The sequence below is a fragment of the Syzygium oleosum genome, unplaced genomic scaffold (genome assembly GCF_021117445.2).
Source record: "Syzygium oleosum isolate NSW1041296 unplaced genomic scaffold, Sole_v2.1 Sole_v2.03, whole genome shotgun sequence".
Classification (NCBI taxonomy): Eukaryota; Viridiplantae; Streptophyta; class Magnoliopsida; order Myrtales; family Myrtaceae; genus Syzygium; species Syzygium oleosum.
The window spans coordinates 6693973-6713192 of record NW_026607487.1 but is presented as its reverse complement, the minus strand read 5'-3'; the positions used below and the strand labels follow the sequence as shown (position 1 = coordinate 6713192).

The window sequence follows — 19220 nt, the reverse complement described above, 5'->3', positions numbered from 1 at the left end:
CTGGTCTCTCTGCTATAATGCCTTACCATGTTTATCTTAGTCCGGTCCCCAGTTATTTAATTCTCTGTGCTTACTAATCAGATTATTGTACCATTTCAAACTAATGATTGAAGTTTAACGAAGAACCAAAGCCTGGCCCCCGCTCGGCAGGATCAATAATTTAGCAGAAACAATTGAATTCGCAGTGTTATGAAACAGAGAATGCAATAGCTAGCTGCTTCCTGAATCCTGAATACAAAAATCCCACCACCAAGTATCAGACCAACTATTACCTAAAGTCCCACTTCGGCACGGGCACCCCTTGAATCCGGCAAAAGGAAGAAACCCCTCCTTGATTCCGAGCTCTATCACAGCTGATAAGTTACTCAGTGCACTACTACAATGACCTACACCCACAACATCCCACGCAATACTTGACATCCAGCTATTAAATTCATCCCCATGCACGACAGCGACTTCAGGTATTCATGTATTGGCCAATCCTTCACTAAGCTGCATCGCGTAAAAGCAAAATTTGGAACCAATGACCTGAAAGAAGATGAATGGCTACCAGAAAACGCCAAAATCAAAATTCATGGCTCTGCCACTGAAGGCTCTGCCTCAGTCACAGGAGGCACATTCATTGTCTCAGCAACCAAAGGCAGATCCCCAGCCGGCTCAACGCCTGAAAATGTATCCGGTGGCATAACCGGAGGTGCAAGTGAAGTTTCCGACACAGGAGGGGCACCGAGGCCTGAAGCATCCGGTTCTTTCTGATCAAATTTGGAAACACGAGGCCTCCTGTTTCTTTCATAGCTGCGGCTGCGACTCCGGCTCCTGCTCCGGCTAGGGCTCTGGCTATAGCTACGGCTCCGGCCCCTCGACCAACTCCGGCTTCGGCTGCGACTCCTGCTCCTGCTCCAGCTCCTACTGCGACCGCGGCTCTGGCTTCTGCTGCGGCTTCTGCTGCGGCTCCGGCTGCCCCACGTTCGAACCATATCTGGGCTACGACTGTAACTTCTACCTCTACCCATATCTGGAAGGTCTCTTCTATTACCAAACCGCCCCCCGTCCACGCCCACGTGCATAGCCACCACGTCCCTCCATATCAAACCGATCATTTAGGCCACGGTCATTCCTATCCCAACCAACCTGACCACTGCCTGGCGGTCCACCAAATCCTCGGGGTCCTCTTCCACGCCTGGGAAAGAATTCGCCTCTTCCACCACGGTTTCCGAAGCCATCCCGGCCTCCTCCACGTCCCCCAAACCCACCATCTCTTATTCCACCCCGACCACCAAAGTTCCCGTCCCTCATACCACCACGGCCACCAAAGTTGCCACCACCCATACCACCGTGGCCACCAAAATCACCACCACTCATCGCACCACGACCTCCTGAATCCCAACGTCCACCACCACCAGAATCAAAACGGCTGCCCCTTCCACGATCTTTGCCAAAACCAGACCCACCCCGAGAAGCCACCTCTCTCACCTCAGGGGGAACTTGCTGGTCTGCCCCCTCTAGGACTTTTATCAAATCAGCTGCATATTTCCAGTCCTGCTCAGAGAAGAAAGTATACGACACTCCAGTTGCACCAGCCCTCCCAGTTCTCCCTATTCGGTGGACATAATCCTCAATCCCGGTAGGGAAATCGTAATTGATCACTACCCTGAGACACCAACAAATGCAAATTCAGGGATACGAGTACTTCAAACAGACCTTGTTGCTTACTAGTTCAGAAAGGTAAACAAAGAAGTAACCTGATATCTTTTATGTCAAGGCCCCGGGCAGCAACATCAGTGGCAACTAATATAGGGCTCTTTCCACTCCGAAACTGATTTAGAGCCCAGTCTCTCTCGCCTTGAGACTTGTCTCCATGGATAGCAACAGCTCCAAAATTACGTCCAATGCTGCGCGCAAGCTGATCACACAACCTCTTCGTAGAACAAAAAACAATTACCTTAGAACCCCGTTCTTGGGAACGAAGGATCTGCTCCAGACGCTGCTGTTTTTCCATTTGAGGTACCACTTCAACATGCTGCACAGCAGAAAAGAATTCTTTGAGCAGAATCTCAGAAAGATTATCAGGCCATGAAGTAAAGGAAGCAAGATTGAATCCAATAGCAGAGTTGAACTAATGAGTAGATAAGAGTACAAGATTAGCCCCCAACCTTGTCAAACCTAGAATTTCATTATCAGAAAGAGCTTCATCTCATAAAATCCAAATGAAAGGACCGCACCCTTTTGTAATATGAATCCAATAGAAACGTGATCAAAACAAAGATCATATCTCATAGAAAATTGTTAATCAAAGAAAGGTAACCAGGTCAAGTTTTTAAACTTAACCCATACCTTTTTTTGTAATATAATCATGCACGACTTACGTAAGCACATTAAATCTATCCAGCTTTACCTTACAATCAAAAGAGCGTGAAAAAATTTGGCATATCGTGCGCAATTGCTTACCCTGGCACATTTTACATCCCACTAAACACAATAACTAGCTGAGTATCTGAACACTTACAGGAGAAGGCTAGTTCTTTATCCTTAAAAGTCGAGATAAAATCTATATCAGGGTCACATTGTCCACAAATTAAATTTTAAGGTTGCATCGTAACTTCAAGTGCTAACTGAGATCAAAAGGTGTCTGTAATGCAAATTTTTCAGCCAGTAAGATCTCTACTTGCTCTTCTTATCATCCAAGTAATGTTAGTTAGATTTGATGTGTTCAGCTATGATAATGTGGAATTTAGTCACAAGCTAAAGTATTGGCTAGACTTCAAAACTCAACCAAAGTTCATGTTCTCTCTTTCTAATTACCCTTACCGGAATATCTTAAACTTTGACTCGCATAATAATTAAAGTTCATTAAGGTACCATTCATTCGCTTCTATCGTTTATAAACTTGCTTTACATCTTCATTGCAATTTGTTCCATTATATACTTTGATTCATTCATTTCTATGTACAGTATTAGGGTTAAACGCTCTTAAATTTCCACCACTCTACTTGGAGTTCTGTGAGTAAATACTTTGACCTAGGTTAATACTCTGATGAATCTATTCAAATGAACATGGCCATTATCTGTGTTTAAATTCAACACGTAACAATTTTTTTCCATAATTCTTGACATATTTCAGATTTTAAGTGCTAAGCAACACTACATATTGATTTGAAACTTTGCACGGCTAATTAACTAGCGAAGAAAATTCTCACAGCAAGCAGCAAAGTGACAAAGTATTTAGTTCACCACTTCTAACATGCTAATACATAAACGCCTATTAAATAATTATGCATCAAGTGTCCCACTTCTTATCGGCTTTTATTCCAGGAAAGACCATGGAGAAAATGACAATAAGAGATGAAGGAACGGTTAGGTTGTGAAGCAGATACCAAAAATACCACTAACTATTTCTAAGAATCTTAATCCCGGAGAACTTCAAGTAAAGATGTATGTGACATAAAAGATGCACATAATACAGTTTATATCACTCTCAGGTTCGATGAAGATCAATGATAAGGGGTTACTATCATTAATTATGTCACTAAACAGACAAGCATTTTGCATTTGCTACCTGTGTAATTGATTTGTTAGCAGCAAGCTCATCAACACTGCCAATGTTAACCTGAACAGGGTTAACAAGAAGATCACCCGCTATCTTTCTCACTTCTTTGGGCCATGTTGCTGTGTACATCAGAGTTTGTCTGCGAGGTGGAAGCTCATTGACAATCTTACGGATCTGAGGTTCAAATCCCATGTCAAGCATGCGATCTGCCTCATCAAGCACAAGGAGAGATATTTGGCTTAGGTCTATCTGCTTCATTTCAAGGATATCATTCAGCCGTCCAGGAGTTGCCACCACAATGTCAGCTCCTCGATCTAATTCCTTCAGCTGCGGTCCCTTTGGAGCTCCACCATACAAGCACTGCAAACAAAAATATAGACGAATTCAGTTAAGATATGTTGCCAAGCTATTTAAGGGGGCGAAACGTGCTAATACTTAAAAAAAAGTTGAAATAAACCCACCGTGCAGCTAAACCTCGATGAACGACCAAACTTGATAGCCTCATCTTGTATCTGAGTAGCAAGCTCTCGTGTAGGGGCCAAAACCAGTACTGTCGGGCCATTCTGAGGATTGTTACGCCTCCTTCTAAGAAGCATGAAGGCAGGAATCAAATACCCTAATGTTTTTCCTGAACCAGTTTTAGCAATTGCCACTATGTCTTTGCTTTGCAGTGCAATTGGCCATGTTTGTGCCTGTATAGGTGTGGGAAAAGCGAAACCGGCAGAATGCATCTGGAAAAGAATAAGGCACGTTATATACCCATTACAGATTACCAAAAGAACGAAAGACACCTAGCATATCTATGCTTAAGCAAATGGGGTTCAACTCAATCATATCAAAGCAAATAAAAAAAAAAAAAAAAAACGGAACCCATGGGTGTGGGTTTGCTTACAGAAGCAACTAGAGGCAACAAAAGAGTGCAATAAAGACATAGGACGCAGAGCCAATGAGCAAGAAATCCCAGTCAATCAGGTGTGAGTTGGACAAAAGGCCAATCACCCCGCTAGAAGATGACCAACAAAGGCTCCAACATTCCATTTTGCCTCCACCAAAAATTAGGATAATTGTGCCAATAGCAGTGCAGCGTACGACATATGCTCCTCCTCCGGAGCAAATATCGCACCTGCGACAAGTGACAACAGATGAGATTGAAGTAAAACAATAAGTTTAATAACCAAGTAAGGCAATGAAATAGTTCTCCAAGTTTCTTCTAACCCCAGAACTTCCACGAATCATCTATGAAGCACAATAACTTACCTCTCTCAGAATCTCTGGAGGAAATCCAGTAGCTTCAAACGTCATAAATGGTGCTGGAACATTATCACCCTGTTCATTATGTATCATAAATCAGAAGCACCCAAAATACTTAATATTCTACCAGATCCATTATCAAGAAAGAAAAACTGATAGAAGTACAACTATTAAACAATCCAAGAGAGATATTCATGATCAAAATTGCATAAACAGGAAGAGAACTGCCGATCTGAAATATGCCAATATTAGCAAAAAATATATATATTATGAAACACAAAAGCCCATCTTTATATTGTACGACACTTGCATCTTCTCCTAAAAAGAATTTAGAGAACAGGTTTTAAATTAAAGAATCAATTAAAACGAAGGTTACCCAAAACGCATACACCGAATAAAAAGGAGAATACAGAATGCCGCTTCACTCGGTACGTGGGACTTGGGGCTAGACTTCTTCGGAGTGTTGCAGAAGAACAAATTTGTTGGTCCAAACAATATAATTTGAAGTATAGGACACAAGAAATTTTTTGGACAAAATACATTTAAACATATATAGTAAGCGTTATCTAGGCCAACACTTTTCCTATTTAAACAAGTAAACTTAAAGGCTCAAGTTAGCTTATTGCTTTATCGGTAAGATAAACAATACGATTCATTGTCAAATAAAAAAAAAACTTAGCAAATTCCCTTGTAACCAATGCAGCACATATATTATCTGAACGTTTTTTCGAAAGAAGACCCAGCACGTGAGGTTATTTTCCTCAGTTTAAAATTTCAAGCATTTCTACCACCCCGTCAATTGCACCTGTGTCTTTCCCTCCAACAATACGTTTTTTAATGCAGTCACCAGAACACCATATTGAGCGACCCAGATTGCGGAACATACATTCCAGATCGCAGATCATAGCCTCACTAGCAGTTTCTGGTAACTCTGAGTATGATATACACGAAAAAAAAAATCTGCTAATTCACTGAGTTTATCCCCGTCAAACTTCCAGACAATAAATGCCAGCTCTTGAAAAGGGGGAAAAACTAACAAGTGAACCTTTCCTTCAGCTTTTGAACCCCTTATGTACACCATTTAGCATGAGATTAAGTGCCAATATCATTTCAAAAGACTCAATTTCAGATCATTCCTTAACAGCTTCAAATTAGCAAAATAAGAGCTCTTTTAAGTATATATAATACCAAAATCACCCTAAATACCCTACATGATCCTCCTTCATAATTATCGACGCATTAGGCTGTCAAACTTGTAAGTTCCAAGTATTTAAATATAAAAACACATGAAATGTCAAAATCCACATTAATATGACTGATAAAAGTCCAAAGTTCAAACCGTTGCAGTAACTTCATGCTGTTGACGATATACTTCAACAGGTGTGAGATTAGAAACATCTGAAGGTCCACCATAAGGTGTTCTAGGAGCATCATTTGCAAATGGAGGACCTCCCATAGCATGATTGTACATGTTAGGCATCACATTCCCAGGTGGAGCATGCAATCCAGCACCATGTCCAGGAGCAATATTTTGGAAAGGCAAATTACCCATTGTCATTGCCTGATTTCAAGATTTAGTTAGCACTCAAATCAAAGTAAAAGACCTAAAATCCATCTCACTGAGACACAGTTCTGTTTTTCTGATAGACAATAAAGGACTTCACTTATATCAAAATTGTAGTACATCAGAAATGAATAGGGATAGAAAAATAGAAATACAATAAAAAAGCAAAAAATCAAAAGACTATACAAGCCAGAACTAGATATCCAAAGCCAAATAAAAAAGCACAACACAGCAGCAACTGAAGATTTTAAAACCTCAAAGTAATCTTTATTGTGGGTTATTTACATAATGAAGTATTAGAAAATAAAAAGAATGGAGAATATGGTCATCCTCATCAAACCAAATCCAAAACATTTCAACTATCATCAAGCAAGAAGCTTTTGACCTGAAGTACTTTTAAGTAGGCGGGGAACTTGAAGAAACCATGCTAGTGCTAACCGAATGAGAAAAGCAACATGGAATAGCGCTCATTTATTACAATACAATGGTGGCCACATGAATGACAGTTCTCCAAACTGAATAATATGTCCAACAGTGTCGACATTTTATTTTAGACAACCAAGTAAAGGAAAATCGATCGATCTAGAGAAGATTTTCCTCATATGCCTCGCAAGTGCAACTCTATCAGCCATCAAAACCATCTCCCACAACTACTTCAAAATAAACAATAACACTGGATTTGGAGATATTAAGAGAGCAATAGGATCTGTGTCGGAACACCAAAAGTACCTGCGGATTTCTTGCCATGGGTATTGCTGCAAGTTTGGGCTGCTGTGGACTCTTCATTGGTCCTTCCTTGTCGGCATTATGGTGATATTCACTTCCAGATCTACTGCGTAAATTATCTTCATAACCCATTCTCAACCCAACTGGAGGCACACTAGGCTGTTGCGCATGCATCATGGGGGCAGCCATCTGGTTCTGAAACTCAGGACTCTGTTTCTGACCATACGAGCCAACCCCGGTTGGCTGGAACTGAGTAATGGAGCTTCCTTGATGCATGTTCACTGGAAAATGACCATATGGCAGAACTTGACCAGAATGGATGCCCATCTGAGGAATCTGCCCCGGGTTGGATCCAGGAGGCAGGTTTTGAGCAGATGAAGCAACACCAGGTTGAAATTGTGGAGGAGAAAATCCGACTTGATTAACCTGTTGAAAATCAACTTCTTCCCTCTTTGGATATGCTGCTCTGTATTCTTGTTGCATCTGAAGTGACTGTCCAGGTGCACCACTCTGGGTTTGTTGCTGTGAACTTTGTTGCTCCTGAGGCGGACTTTGCTGATACCCCATATATTGCACGTGCTGGTGTGAAAGCTGATGTACTTGAGGATGAGCCATCTGAGAGCCTTGATGCTGCATCATTTTCTGACCAGCTTGCTGTGACACTGGCTCAACAGCAATCTGTGACATTTGTTGTCCAGACTGCTGTGGCATTTGCTGGCCCAGCTGGTGCTGCTGCAATTGCTGAGCCGTTTGCTGCAATTGCTGAGCCGTTTGCGGCAGCATTTGCTGCTGCTGCTGCTGCATCAACTGCATCCCCAATTGATGTGGTGCATAACCTCCCTGTTGCAGAGCAGAGTAATTCGCCGGAAGAACCTGTGGTTGTCCAGGTTGGCCAGTTTGAGATCCTTGCTGGAAAGCGACATGCTGTTGAGGTAACTGGTTTCCTGGCAAGACCTGCTGGTGCAGCCCTAATGGAGCTTGTGACAGATGTCGTCCCTGATGAACCACCAAGCCGTTTGGTTGCATTGCTTGGGCAACTGGAGTTGAAGCCAGCTGAGGTGTAGAAGAGGCAGGAGGAGGTAGGCCTTCGGGCAATGGAGGGATCAAAGCAGCTGGCTTCTCATACTGCGTAACATTGGTTTCCGGATTCCAATAATACAAGTTACCAGTGCTTCCATCAATCAAACCCTTCCATGGTTTAGGAAGAGATGGATCATCTGGGGCATATCGCGGACCAAGGGAAGTTGATGCTGACTCCGCCGTCGCCATAACCCGCTATGTTATCTACAGTAGCACACAAAAAGATAAAATAGAACATCAAGGAAGTATTAAGGAAGAACACGTATAACCTTTCAATTCAAATAAACAAATATCAGTGACACCACAGTCATCCCAAAAATCACATGTTTCCATTCAGTCAATGACAAAACCGAATTCGACAATCACAAACAAGCCAACACCCGTATCGCAAGAAGAAAGCCCAGACTAATACGGCTAACAATTCAGCAAGAAGCTTCCTTTCGCCCGGCAACTCCATATTTTTACCCTCGAGCTTCGCACCCAAGAAGGGAACTTCATCAATGACCAGACATCAACTCAAAAAACAAGTGCCCAATTCCAAGATTAAGGGGAGAACGAAAGGAACGAATTCATCAAACCACATATCACCGCGAAAGATCGATCTACCCAACGCACTCGCACAAGCAACAAAGCAAGCAAACTTATCCAAGCAATTCCTGATCAAAATCACGCCTCAAGCAAGGGGGGGAAACAACAAGAAGAAAACACGACGAAACCGCGGCCCACAACGCATTCCACCGCCCGCGAAAAGCCCATTTTCAAGAACCGAAAACCGATCAGCTCGCGGCAGCGCAGGCGCACAAATTCAAGAATCGACGAACAGTAACCTCGAGCCGCAGGGCAACGGGAGATTGGCGGTGACCCCTCGTCGCGGAGGAAACCCTAGAATCGGCGAGGAGCTCTAGCCCTCATGCAGCGTGAGCAGAGCAACCCCTCCGATGGAAGCGAAGGCGAAGCACTTTTTTGGGAGGAGAGCACTTTCCTTTTCCCCCAAGTGTTTTTAGGGTTTGAAAAGAGCCGGAGAATATTATGGACCGACAAGGCTTAATTCGGTTGGACGTGTGCTCGCGATTTGGGAAGTGATGATTTTGGACGGTCGAGATTGAAAGTACCGAGAAAATTGTGGACATATTGTTCGGATTTTCGGGCGCATGTGAGCCTAATGTATCTGCGGCGACGACGGCGGTAGGACTTAAACGACATCGCGCGATCTAAAAAGGCTTGAATGTATTGAATTTGCGTGCGCTCGATACAGCCTGATGATGGCTCGAGAGATGGACGAAGAAATATGATCGGAACAAGTGAACCTAGAAAGCCTGAGCAAGTGTTCCAATTCGACTTTTCCTGAGACCTGTATAAATTTAAATCGGGGCTTCATGGAAGCAAAGTAGAGTGGAAGAAATGCAAAAGAATTGACACAATTGGATAGTGGGAAGAGTTTGTGCTACAAATATAGGGGGCAAAATGACACTATAAGTACCATAAGTTGTGTACGGAGGTCACTTTGGTGCCATAACTTTTTTTCGGATCACTTTAGTGCCAACTTTTTTTAAAACGATCACTTTAGTGCTAATACTGACATGACTCGCCGGAAATCTGACGTGGCTCTTTTTTATTAATATCCGATGCTGACGTGGCTGGCCGGAGAGTCCAGTCAGCCCTTATAGCGAAAACGATGCCGTTCAACCTTTCTTACCTTAATATAAGAACCCTAAATCGGCTAATTGGACATATTCCCCAATTGCAAACCCTAACCGGCCATATTATTTCCCTGTTTTCCCTGAAATTGACAGCTGAAGGTTGCAAATGGATGGCAGGAGCTTCACTAGCGGCTCGAATTCGTTTGAACAAAGCGAAGAAGAAGGTCGGTTCTTCTGCTATTGTGGGTTACCAAGTCCAAGAAGAACATCTTGGACTCGATTGAACCCCGGGAGAAGATTCCATGGATGCGCCAGGTATAGAGAAGGCTCGAAGTGCAAATTCTTCAAGTGGGTTGATGCGAAATTTTCAGATCGAGCAACAGAGGTGATAGTGAAGCTACTTGAAGCTCGACATCAACCTCTACCTACATTAATGGACGAGTTGGACGATGTCTACTCATTGCAAGCTGAAATGAAGGCTTTAATATCTCTGGCCAACAATTTGAAGAAGGAAGTTCGAAGGAAGAAAATTAAAAGAAAGTGTTATCGATTGTTGATTGTGTTATTGATATTTTTTATAGCCTATTTTATGGTAATGTCAGTGATGAGCAAAAGTTTCTTAGTCTACCATAATTTAAGATAGGCTTGTACTATGTACTTGTATTCAGCAATTTGTAGCTATGGTTGTGTTATTAGTTTGCTGCAATTTATGTATGTAACAAGAGGTTTGCTGCAATCTATGACAAATGGAATGTTGGAATTTATTAGTTCTCAATCTTGAGTTGTTTAGTATTTTATTACTGCATAATTTGATGCAGTTTTGCCTCATTGGCAGCATGTTTTGCTGCATATTTTTGCTCATGTGCTGCACTTCCTCATTTGCTGCATATTTTTTGCTCATTTGCTGCACTTCCTCATTTGCTGCATATTCACTTGCTCATTTGTTGCATTTTTTCATCTGGTTAGATGGTTGCATATTATGGAGTAAGGCTCACTATTGAAAAATAAGGTGCTGCAAGTGCTGCAACTCTGCATAGCAGCAAATCATGGAGTCGTCACAAGTTCAGCAGTTGACATTTTAGTGCCAAATATTTATAATCGTGATCACTTAAGTGCCAGTCGTGGTTCAAAAGTGATCACTTAAGTTTCAGTCGTGGTTCAAAAGTGATCACTTAAGTGCTAATTGTGGCTGAAAGTGAATCACTTAAGTGTCATGCCGTGTGTTTCTTTGAAAAGGGGAGACTTTGATTCCAACAAACTAATCTTTAAACCAAATCATTACAGGACCAAAACAGTAACTGTACCAGCACTGCTCACCAGCACCAAACCGCCCCAAACCATACTCATAAACTGGTTCAAACGGCTCCCAAACCATATTCAATCACCAGCACGAAACAGCCCCCAAACCATTTCAAAAAACCAGTTCAAAATGCTTGCACCAGCACGTGCTGGCGTGCAGGTGCAAGCACCATACTACACTCCCAAACATGACAAAATCAGCAACTGCCATACTGCACTCTCAAACAGTACAAAATCAGCAGTTGGTGCAAACACCATACTACACTCCCAAACAGCACAAAATCAGCAGCTGGTGCAAGCACCATACTGCATCTGAAAATAGCACAAAAAATAGCACTGGCAGCACCAATTCCCACCCTCCCCACCAACTGCATTTCAGTGTCAAACAGCACATACTGAACCAGTTTCTTTGAATATTAACTTATTTGTGCAACTTACAACCACTCTACTACACCAGTACTATACTAAAACAGAACAAACACGTGTGTAAAAATATGGAAATCACAACCACCTTAACCATGGTAAACATCAAATTTAGTCTTTATGCACAACATCCCATTAGTAAATAACATTCCAGGACCACAAAAAATCAACCTCCCATTAGTCAATATGGTAAACCTCCCTAATTTCCCAAAAACTAACAACCACCTCAACACCCTCCCATTAGTCAATAGTGATAAGTCCACCATTTCCTTTTCCTTTCGACAGCTTCTTGAATTGGTTCATAATTCTTTGACTCTTTCGAACTGGAGGAGCTGCAGGTTGTTCTTCTGAAGATGCAGGTTCTTCAATAGCTAGAGCTGCTTCTTCTTGAACTGCTGGAGCTGCTTCTTCTTAAACTGCTTGAGTTGCATCTTCTTCAACAGCTAGAGCTGCTTCTTCTTGAACTGTTTGAGTTTCATCTTCTTCAACAGCTAGAGCTGCTTCTTCTTGAACTGCTCCAGCTGCATCTTTTTCAACTGCCGGACCAGCAGGTTGTTCTACTGGCCTTCTTGCTCGAGATTTCTTCTTTGGCGCAGCAACTGTCTTCCTCTTACTGGTGTTGGTGGCTGTTTTGGAGCTGTCAGCATGTGCTGGTTGATCAGGAACTAGTGTTGGGTTCTTTGTTGGTGGCCGTTTACGAACACTCTTTTCTACAGCCACCCTTCTTCTCTTCGGACCAGTCGCTTGCGACGTTGATTGGGTTCTTTTTTGTGCAGCCCTTGACTCTTGGCTTGGGCCAACTTGAGATATGAGAACCTCTGAACTCCTCCCAAGCTATAACAACATAATCATGGATGAGAAGAAGCAATATTGTCATAAAAGTGAAAAACTCAAAAATGAAATGCATGAGATGTACAAAATCTACATGCAAAATAGTCATTATAGTATCGAAGTCCGTATAAATTTCATAACCATATTGCCTTAATCTTTTGCCGAGGACCCCTCTTGTTTGATATGGTGCTTCACTTTGAGGAACTTGAGCTGCTTGTTCAGTTGGTCTTCTTCTCACCTAATAAGGACAAAACAATGTCAACTAAAGCCAAAGTCTGCTTGCCAAAGTCTGCTCACTAAAGATTAATACAAATACATATAGTGTATAGCTTACTAGATATTTTCTCCTAGCTTGTGCAACAGTCAAGGAGGAGGTTGCCCTTGAACCTGGGCCTCCAGTTGGCTCTTCAGCTGGTTCTTAAACTTATCCTTCAGTAGGCTCTTCAGCTAGACAATCAGCATGCCTATCAGCTGGCCCTCCAGCAGGCATTTCAGCAGCCCCTTCAGCAGACCCTCCAGCTGGTTCTTGTGCTGGCGCTGCACTTGATCCAATTTGAGTCCTTCCACTTGGCTGTTGAAGCAACATTAGTTGCTTTTTCAAATGACAACCACTTTTGTTGTGACCTTCCTCACGACAATATGAGCATCTCACCTTTGCACCTGACCTGCTCATCTTCTTACTTCCAGGCTCTCCCTCTTACTTTCTCCGTCTCCTTTTAGGCCTTCCTATTTGCTTCTTAAGTGGCAAAGGATGAGAGGCTTCATGATTTGTCGACTCCCATAATTTTGTCCTTCTAATAAGCTGCATCATGTACTGGTATGCAGCAAGATATGTGCTTTTGTGGTAGCAACCATGCAGGTATTCCTTAGGATTTTGGTACTTTGCTTGGATGGCATAAATGGCATGTGCGCAGGGAATTCTAGAAAGTTACCAAGCTCGACATGAGCACTTTCTTTTGTCCAATTGGACAACATACTTGTCTGTCTTTTCCATGACCTCATAGCCATCATCTCCATTCTAAATAGAATGACAGAACCTACTACTCACCAAGTTGTCATCCAATCTTTTTAGCAATCCTAGGACCGCACTGTCTAGTCCACTTCGCAGCCTCATCTCTCTGTTTTTGCACCATTGTCATGACTATCACTCGAATATCCTCAAGCATACTGATGATTGGTTTGCACCTCGCTTCTAAAATTCTGCCATTGAAGGCTTCACTGAGATTGTTATCGATGATATCACTCTTGAATTCTTCACTGAAGAAGGCCTTGCACCAATGCTTGGGTTCAGTTTGGAAAAGTGCTTCATAACCGTCCTTCGTCAAGTCAAGCAGCTGCTGTTTGTGAATTCTAAAATCAGCCATGTTAGTGCTCTTAGCTATCATCCAAAATTGCTTATGTAGTTTCTCCCCTTTGTAGATCTTTGCCCAGTTTGCATATATGTGCCTCGCACACATCCTATGTTCAGCAAATGGTATCAACTCAACTAGAGCAGGAAGAAGTCCCTACAAGAATTCATACATCAAGGCATTAATAAAGGCATGTGCAAGATAAAATATATCATAAATATTATTTGTGCAGTTGCATCAGCATTACCTTTTGTTGGTTGTTCATGAATGCCCAACCTCCTCCATTAGTGATCTCAAGGTCCGCCATCAAATTTTTCAGGAACCACAACCAAGTGTCCTTACTCTTTACCTTCACAATAGCCCAAGCAATTGGAAACATCTGGTTATTACCATCCTTCCCAATGGCAGCCAACAATTCTCCCTTACACACGCCCTTCAAGAAACATCCATCTAACCCTATGACTCGTCTACAACCAGCAACAAATCCCCGCTTGTATGCAACAAAGCAAATATAAATTCGGTCAAAGTTAGTCCCATGGTTAGACAGTGGCCGCTCCACAACCTCAACATAAATTCGACTAGCCGGGTTTTGCAGCCTACATTCTCCAGCATATTCCTAAATTTGACCATATTCTTCCTTGTACCTCCCTATAAGTTTTTTCATCACCTTCTGTTTAGCTCTTTTGCACTGATTGAGTGACACATTAATCCCTATCTGCTCCCTCACCAATTGCTTTAGCTGAGGATACTTCACATCAGGCATCGCTTTGATGGTATTGAAGAAGTGCTTCGACAACCAAGCACTCGTTACCCTTTTGTTGTCAAATATGATGAAACAAGTATGTTCCTCCTGGAGTGACCTTATTTGGAATAACCCGTCCCTCTTTGAACGTGCGCCATATATCTTCCACAAACAACTAGGTTGAGAACACTTTGCTCTAATATAGTCTTTCGTATTTCGAGTGAACTGAAAACTCCTCTGTTCAGTTATTGAATACTTGATAATCCCTTTTTTGAACTGCTTGGCATCAGAAAATTTCATACCTACAGTCAACACCGAAGAAGAAGAGCAAGGATCATAGAACGGATACTTACATTTCCTTCTACGCACAACGGGATCATCATCTTCATGCTGATTTTTAGAACTATCATTTTGTTCATCAGAGCCACTTTCTTCATAATCAGTGTCGTTACCTTCAGCTGGAGCTCCATCAGTGCTATGTCCTGATTCAGCATCACGCAATCCTCCAAGTGCAACTACTGATTTTTTTTTCAAATTCACTTTGCTTTTGCGTTGACTGTGCAAGTTCCTCATCGTCATCATCACTTGGGAAATTTACATTTGCCACACCCTCATCATCTGATTCACTAGATGCAGCAACTTCCCACGACAATCCAGTGAACTCAAATCTAGTGAACTCTTCACTCATTGCATGGCTTGCCTCCCTCTCCTCCCTCTCTTGCCTCTCCTGTCCAGCTTCATCTATAATAGAACTAGCACCAACCTGAGTACTAGGTAAAGCAGCACCATCCCCTACGTCTCCTCCCTTAGCCCCTTCATCAGATTCACCATCACTATAGGACTCAACGTACACAACAGCTTCTTTTCCATGAAGATAATGATAGATGATATCCTTAACATCATTATCATCATGAAAGTTTCTAATGCCGTCCTTCAAGCTGCTTCCAGGAACACAATAATGCAAACTTCCTATTTTGCATCTTAATTGTTGAACTATATCCCTCACGAGATTAATTTATGCTGCCTTGCTTCTATCGAAATAAATAGTACCTTCAAGTCCCCCAAAGTATTCCCACTCGTCAATGCCGATGACAAATTCTCCTCCATAACGAACAATGATGCCAAGAATTGTGTCTTTATCCCCCATGTCGACCCTGCATTGAAGGAAAAAAGTCAAAAAAGTCAATATTTTAACTTTCGGGACCACACCACATGAGAAAAAGAGCACAGCTTCACATGGAGATCCCCCACATGGTCAACAAGATTGAAAAAGCCACCATCAGACCACATGGGTGACAATGACAGAGGTCCCCACATGGACCACAGTCTATAGCATATACTCAGCTCGGCACCAACACAACCGAATCTACTTCAAGCCCTAATATCCGAACAACTAGCCATCATTTATGATTTATGAAGTTCAAGCTTTAATTTCAGAAGTTCAAGACCTAATTTCAAGTTCAAGCCCCAATTTCCCAAGTTCGAGCCCTAATTTCTGACTTCAAACCCTAATATCCCGAAGGCAGCCCTAATCTACCAATTAATTAAGTGAAACATAGGACAATGAGGCACAATGTGTCGATCAATTCAGCAAAATAGAAATTAACAGCCCTTATTTGAAGACTAACCTTCGTAATTTGCCACGGAGACGGGATCGACGCCGATAGGATAAGTGATGCTCAGTCCACGGGATGAGGGAGCGACGTCGACCAACCATGGGGGGAAGGCAAGAGATGGCAACGGCGACGGGATGAGGGCACCACGAGCGACGGGCGACGGGCGACGGCGACGGCGATGGGATGAGGGCACCACGAGCGACGAGCGATGAGCGACGGGCGATGGTGATTGGACGAGGGAGACAAAGTAGAAGAGTGGGTGTGACTCGCGACGAGATGACAGCAACGACGCGATGCTAAGACCTTTGATTGAGCGACGTTGTTTTGCTTGTCCACGTGGAAATCAAATTTTGAACCGAATATCTACGTCACGCTCTTTTTTTAAATGAAAAACGCCAGGTCAGCTTTTTGGCCGGAATTTTAGCCGGAGTCACTAAAGTGATCTCTTTTCCTCCGACTTGGCACCAAAGTGACCTCCGTACACAACTTATGGCACTTATAGTGTCCTTTTGCCGAATATAGGGAGTTGGATAATTATCATCTTGGACAGTCTCTAAAGACAGGTTTGCTTGCCCGCGCACAAACTGATCGGGAATTAATGATGCTTTCCTTATTTAATTTATGTTAAGAGTTTCAAAATTTTACATTTGAGGGGTATAAAAGAATGAGATTTCCACTTGCCTAGAAAACTAAAATAAGTTATTGTGCTGAAATGATATACATGTCTTGCCCATGAGACTGGATGTCCAAGCGAAATGAGGCGTGATATGATCAATAATGATGATGATGCAATTGTCATGTTGTTTTTAATATCTTTCATGTCTTGCTTGTTGTGCTAGTAGATAAAGATATTACAAAATATCAATTTAGCAAAGCGCATATTCCCCCAATGTTATTAGAGTTAAAGGGTTGAGTATGTAGATCGACAGTTCAATTTGTTGACGTACTCACAATCAAAGTGTCAATTTGAATGGCTGACATTGAAGCTACTAAGAAAATGTGGGAGCCCATGAAGGATGGGAAATATTCTCAATGATCTAAGTACTTGTGAAATTAATGTATCTGCGCCAGCGATGTTGATGAATATACATGGTGTCACGCCCTGGTCCTATTCCCTAAGGCTCGGGCGCACGACTTCCCTTCATCGGTCATTGAATTGCGACGTCCTAGGAGGCGTCGCCGACCCATTCTTTTTATCTTTTGATTAACACATGTGGAAGCGAATCCTATATCTCCCAACCAACAACACAAATGGGATAGCATGGAAAACACATATACAAAAGCACACTTCATATATATGCATCATCGATCCACATCGGAAGTTAGACCAATTACATGCCCGTTACTTAGGCCCTTTCCGATTACATAAAAAAAAAAAAAGAGAGAGAGCGGGGTCGGGGTTAAATTAGCTCCTCTACCTATGAGGGCTATCTCCACAAAAAAAAAATGGCCTCCTCCATACTTGGGCATGCTATGGCTCAGGTTCGAGGTCGTAGTCCGGATCCGACTCCGGGTCACTAACGGAACCGTCAAGGACGTCCATCACCATAGGGTCCCACGGGATCGCGCTCGGCGCACCTAGAGGTCCAAATAGGTCCCCTTCGAACCATACGTACCATGCCTTGAAGCAATGAGGAACCAGTTGCTAAGTCCCTCACTGACTCAAATGGTCGTCGTGTACTCCTCATACACGGTGTCGGTCCCCGGTGCTATAAACTCTACAACCCCCACATCTTAGTCCACGGGGACACCAAAACGCTCGATCCAAGTATCCATTTCCTAGGGCCTTGAAAAAGGTTAAACAACAATACATGAGTAAACTCAATAAGTAAGACCTCTAAACCTCGTATAGGAGGATACCTTGCCTCAGAAACACGCCAAACATAGGACTTAACAAGGCGATGACAGATCAACTTATCTATAAACATGAAAGGTAACCTCATCATTTCGGCATGTCAAAAACACAATCAAATAATCACACGTGAATTATTGCCTCCCATCGGCACGTAAAATTCACACGAATAATCACACGTGAAGCCTCGCTTCTAATTGGCATGCAGCAAATACACATAGTAATCAAGAACACTTCATATCACATATTCATGCACAATGCATCCACACGTATTCCGATTATTACGACCACTCATGGCCACGACCAACACTCACATCGGTGGTCTTCCGGCGTAACCGGGTATCGTCCCACCCCATCAGGCACGGCAACGTCTCGACCTTACCTGAAGACGGCATTTATTTAAGAGCATCGTTCCGAAATCCATCTGCGAACGGCTTCTGAAATTCCATCGGGCATTATCCCCCGCAATCATACGGGTACAGAACCATTTGTGTGACCACGCAAGCACAGTAAGTACTCAAGCCAATTATTATCTTTCACTTTAGTCAATCCAAGAGTATTTAATTCTCACACAGTCCCGCACACATAAAAATGCACGAAAATTACACGTGAACAACTGCAATCCTTCGACATGTGAAATTGCACATACTTCACTTACAACCTTTCTTATAAAGATGGACACACACAAAATGAATTAAAACGTCGGTTTCTCATAATCCGGCAATCACACGGCAAGATTAATCCTTCCTTTTAATCAACTAGGCACGCGATCGACATACTAATTTCCGAACCTCATACCTCAAGCATAACTTGAGCAAATCACACAAGATTGCTATACGGGCTTCCACTTCCTAGAACAAGCAATAATCAACCCTAACAATCACGGAACCTAAACTCGAAACTTAACCAACTACGTAGAATCAAGTCCTATCCAAAGTATAGATAATTTACCTACGACACAGGCAATATCATTATAGAACAAGCTCAAATAAGACTCAACTTAGGTCCGAAACGCGTAGAATAACACTCTATCCAAGGATTAGAAGAACTACTTACTAAATCGGTCGAACAAAGGACGAAGACGAACGAATAAACGAACGAACGGTGACGACGAAGAGGTGCGGTTGGTGTGAGGACGGCATGGACGATGTCACAGTGGCACGGTGGTGAGGTGATGCGGTGGTGTGGCGACGATGGACGACGGCGGTAAGGCGATGGTGGTGGCCGAATAGAGAGAGAGAGAGAGAGAGAGAGAGAGAGAGAGAGAGAGAGAGAGAGAGAGAGAGAGAGAGAGAGGGTT

General features: G+C 42.7%; 2 protein-coding genes across 3 annotated transcripts; both read right to left on the bottom strand.

Moving 5' to 3' along the window:
- Positions 1 to 187: 187 nt before the first annotated feature.
- Positions 188 to 1013, bottom strand: LOC130137748 (uncharacterized). The gene has a single exon (XM_056309770.1). It carries the CDS (start codon positions 1011 to 1013, stop codon positions 573 to 575), a length of 441 nt encoding a protein of 146 aa, XP_056165745.1. The 3' UTR covers positions 188 to 572.
- LOC115687465 (ATP-dependent RNA helicase-like protein DB10) lies at positions 188 to 9148 on the bottom strand. Of its 2 annotated transcripts, none has more exons than XM_056309767.1 (8): positions 8996 to 9148; positions 7092 to 8372; positions 6138 to 6359; positions 4805 to 4873; positions 4009 to 4278; positions 3557 to 3907; positions 1743 to 2020; positions 188 to 1651 (listed from the first exon to the last, which is right to left on the bottom strand). In XM_056309767.1, the coding sequence occupies exons 2-8, from the start codon at positions 8355 to 8357 to the stop codon at positions 1033 to 1035; spliced, it is 3075 nt and encodes a 1024-aa protein (XP_056165742.1). In that variant the 5' UTR covers positions 8358 to 8372; positions 8996 to 9148; the 3' UTR covers positions 188 to 1032. The 2 variants fall into 2 exon arrangements, with proteins under 2 accessions (XP_056165742.1, XP_056165743.1); XM_056309768.1 differs by having other exon boundaries at positions 8990 to 9075.
- Positions 9149 to 19220: the final 10072 nt, after the last annotated feature.

Excerpts from the sequence above, each read along its gene's own strand:
- LOC115687465 (XM_056309767.1), bottom strand. The coding sequence starts at position 8,357 with ATGGCGACGGCGGAGTCAGCATCAACTTCCCTTGGTCCGCGATATGCC. Across the intron at positions 6,360-7,091 it reads CCATGGCAAGAAATCCGCAG|GCAATGACAATGGGTAATTT; the intron begins GTACTTTTGGTG and ends TCTTGAAATCAG. Across the intron at positions 4,874-6,137 it reads AGCATGAAGTTACTGCAACG|GGTGATAATGTTCCAGCACC; the intron begins GTTTGAACTTTG and ends CATAATGAACAG.
- LOC130137748 (XM_056309770.1), bottom strand. The coding sequence starts at position 1,013 with ATGGGTAGAGGTAGAAGTTACAGTCGTAGCCCAGATATGGTTCGAACG.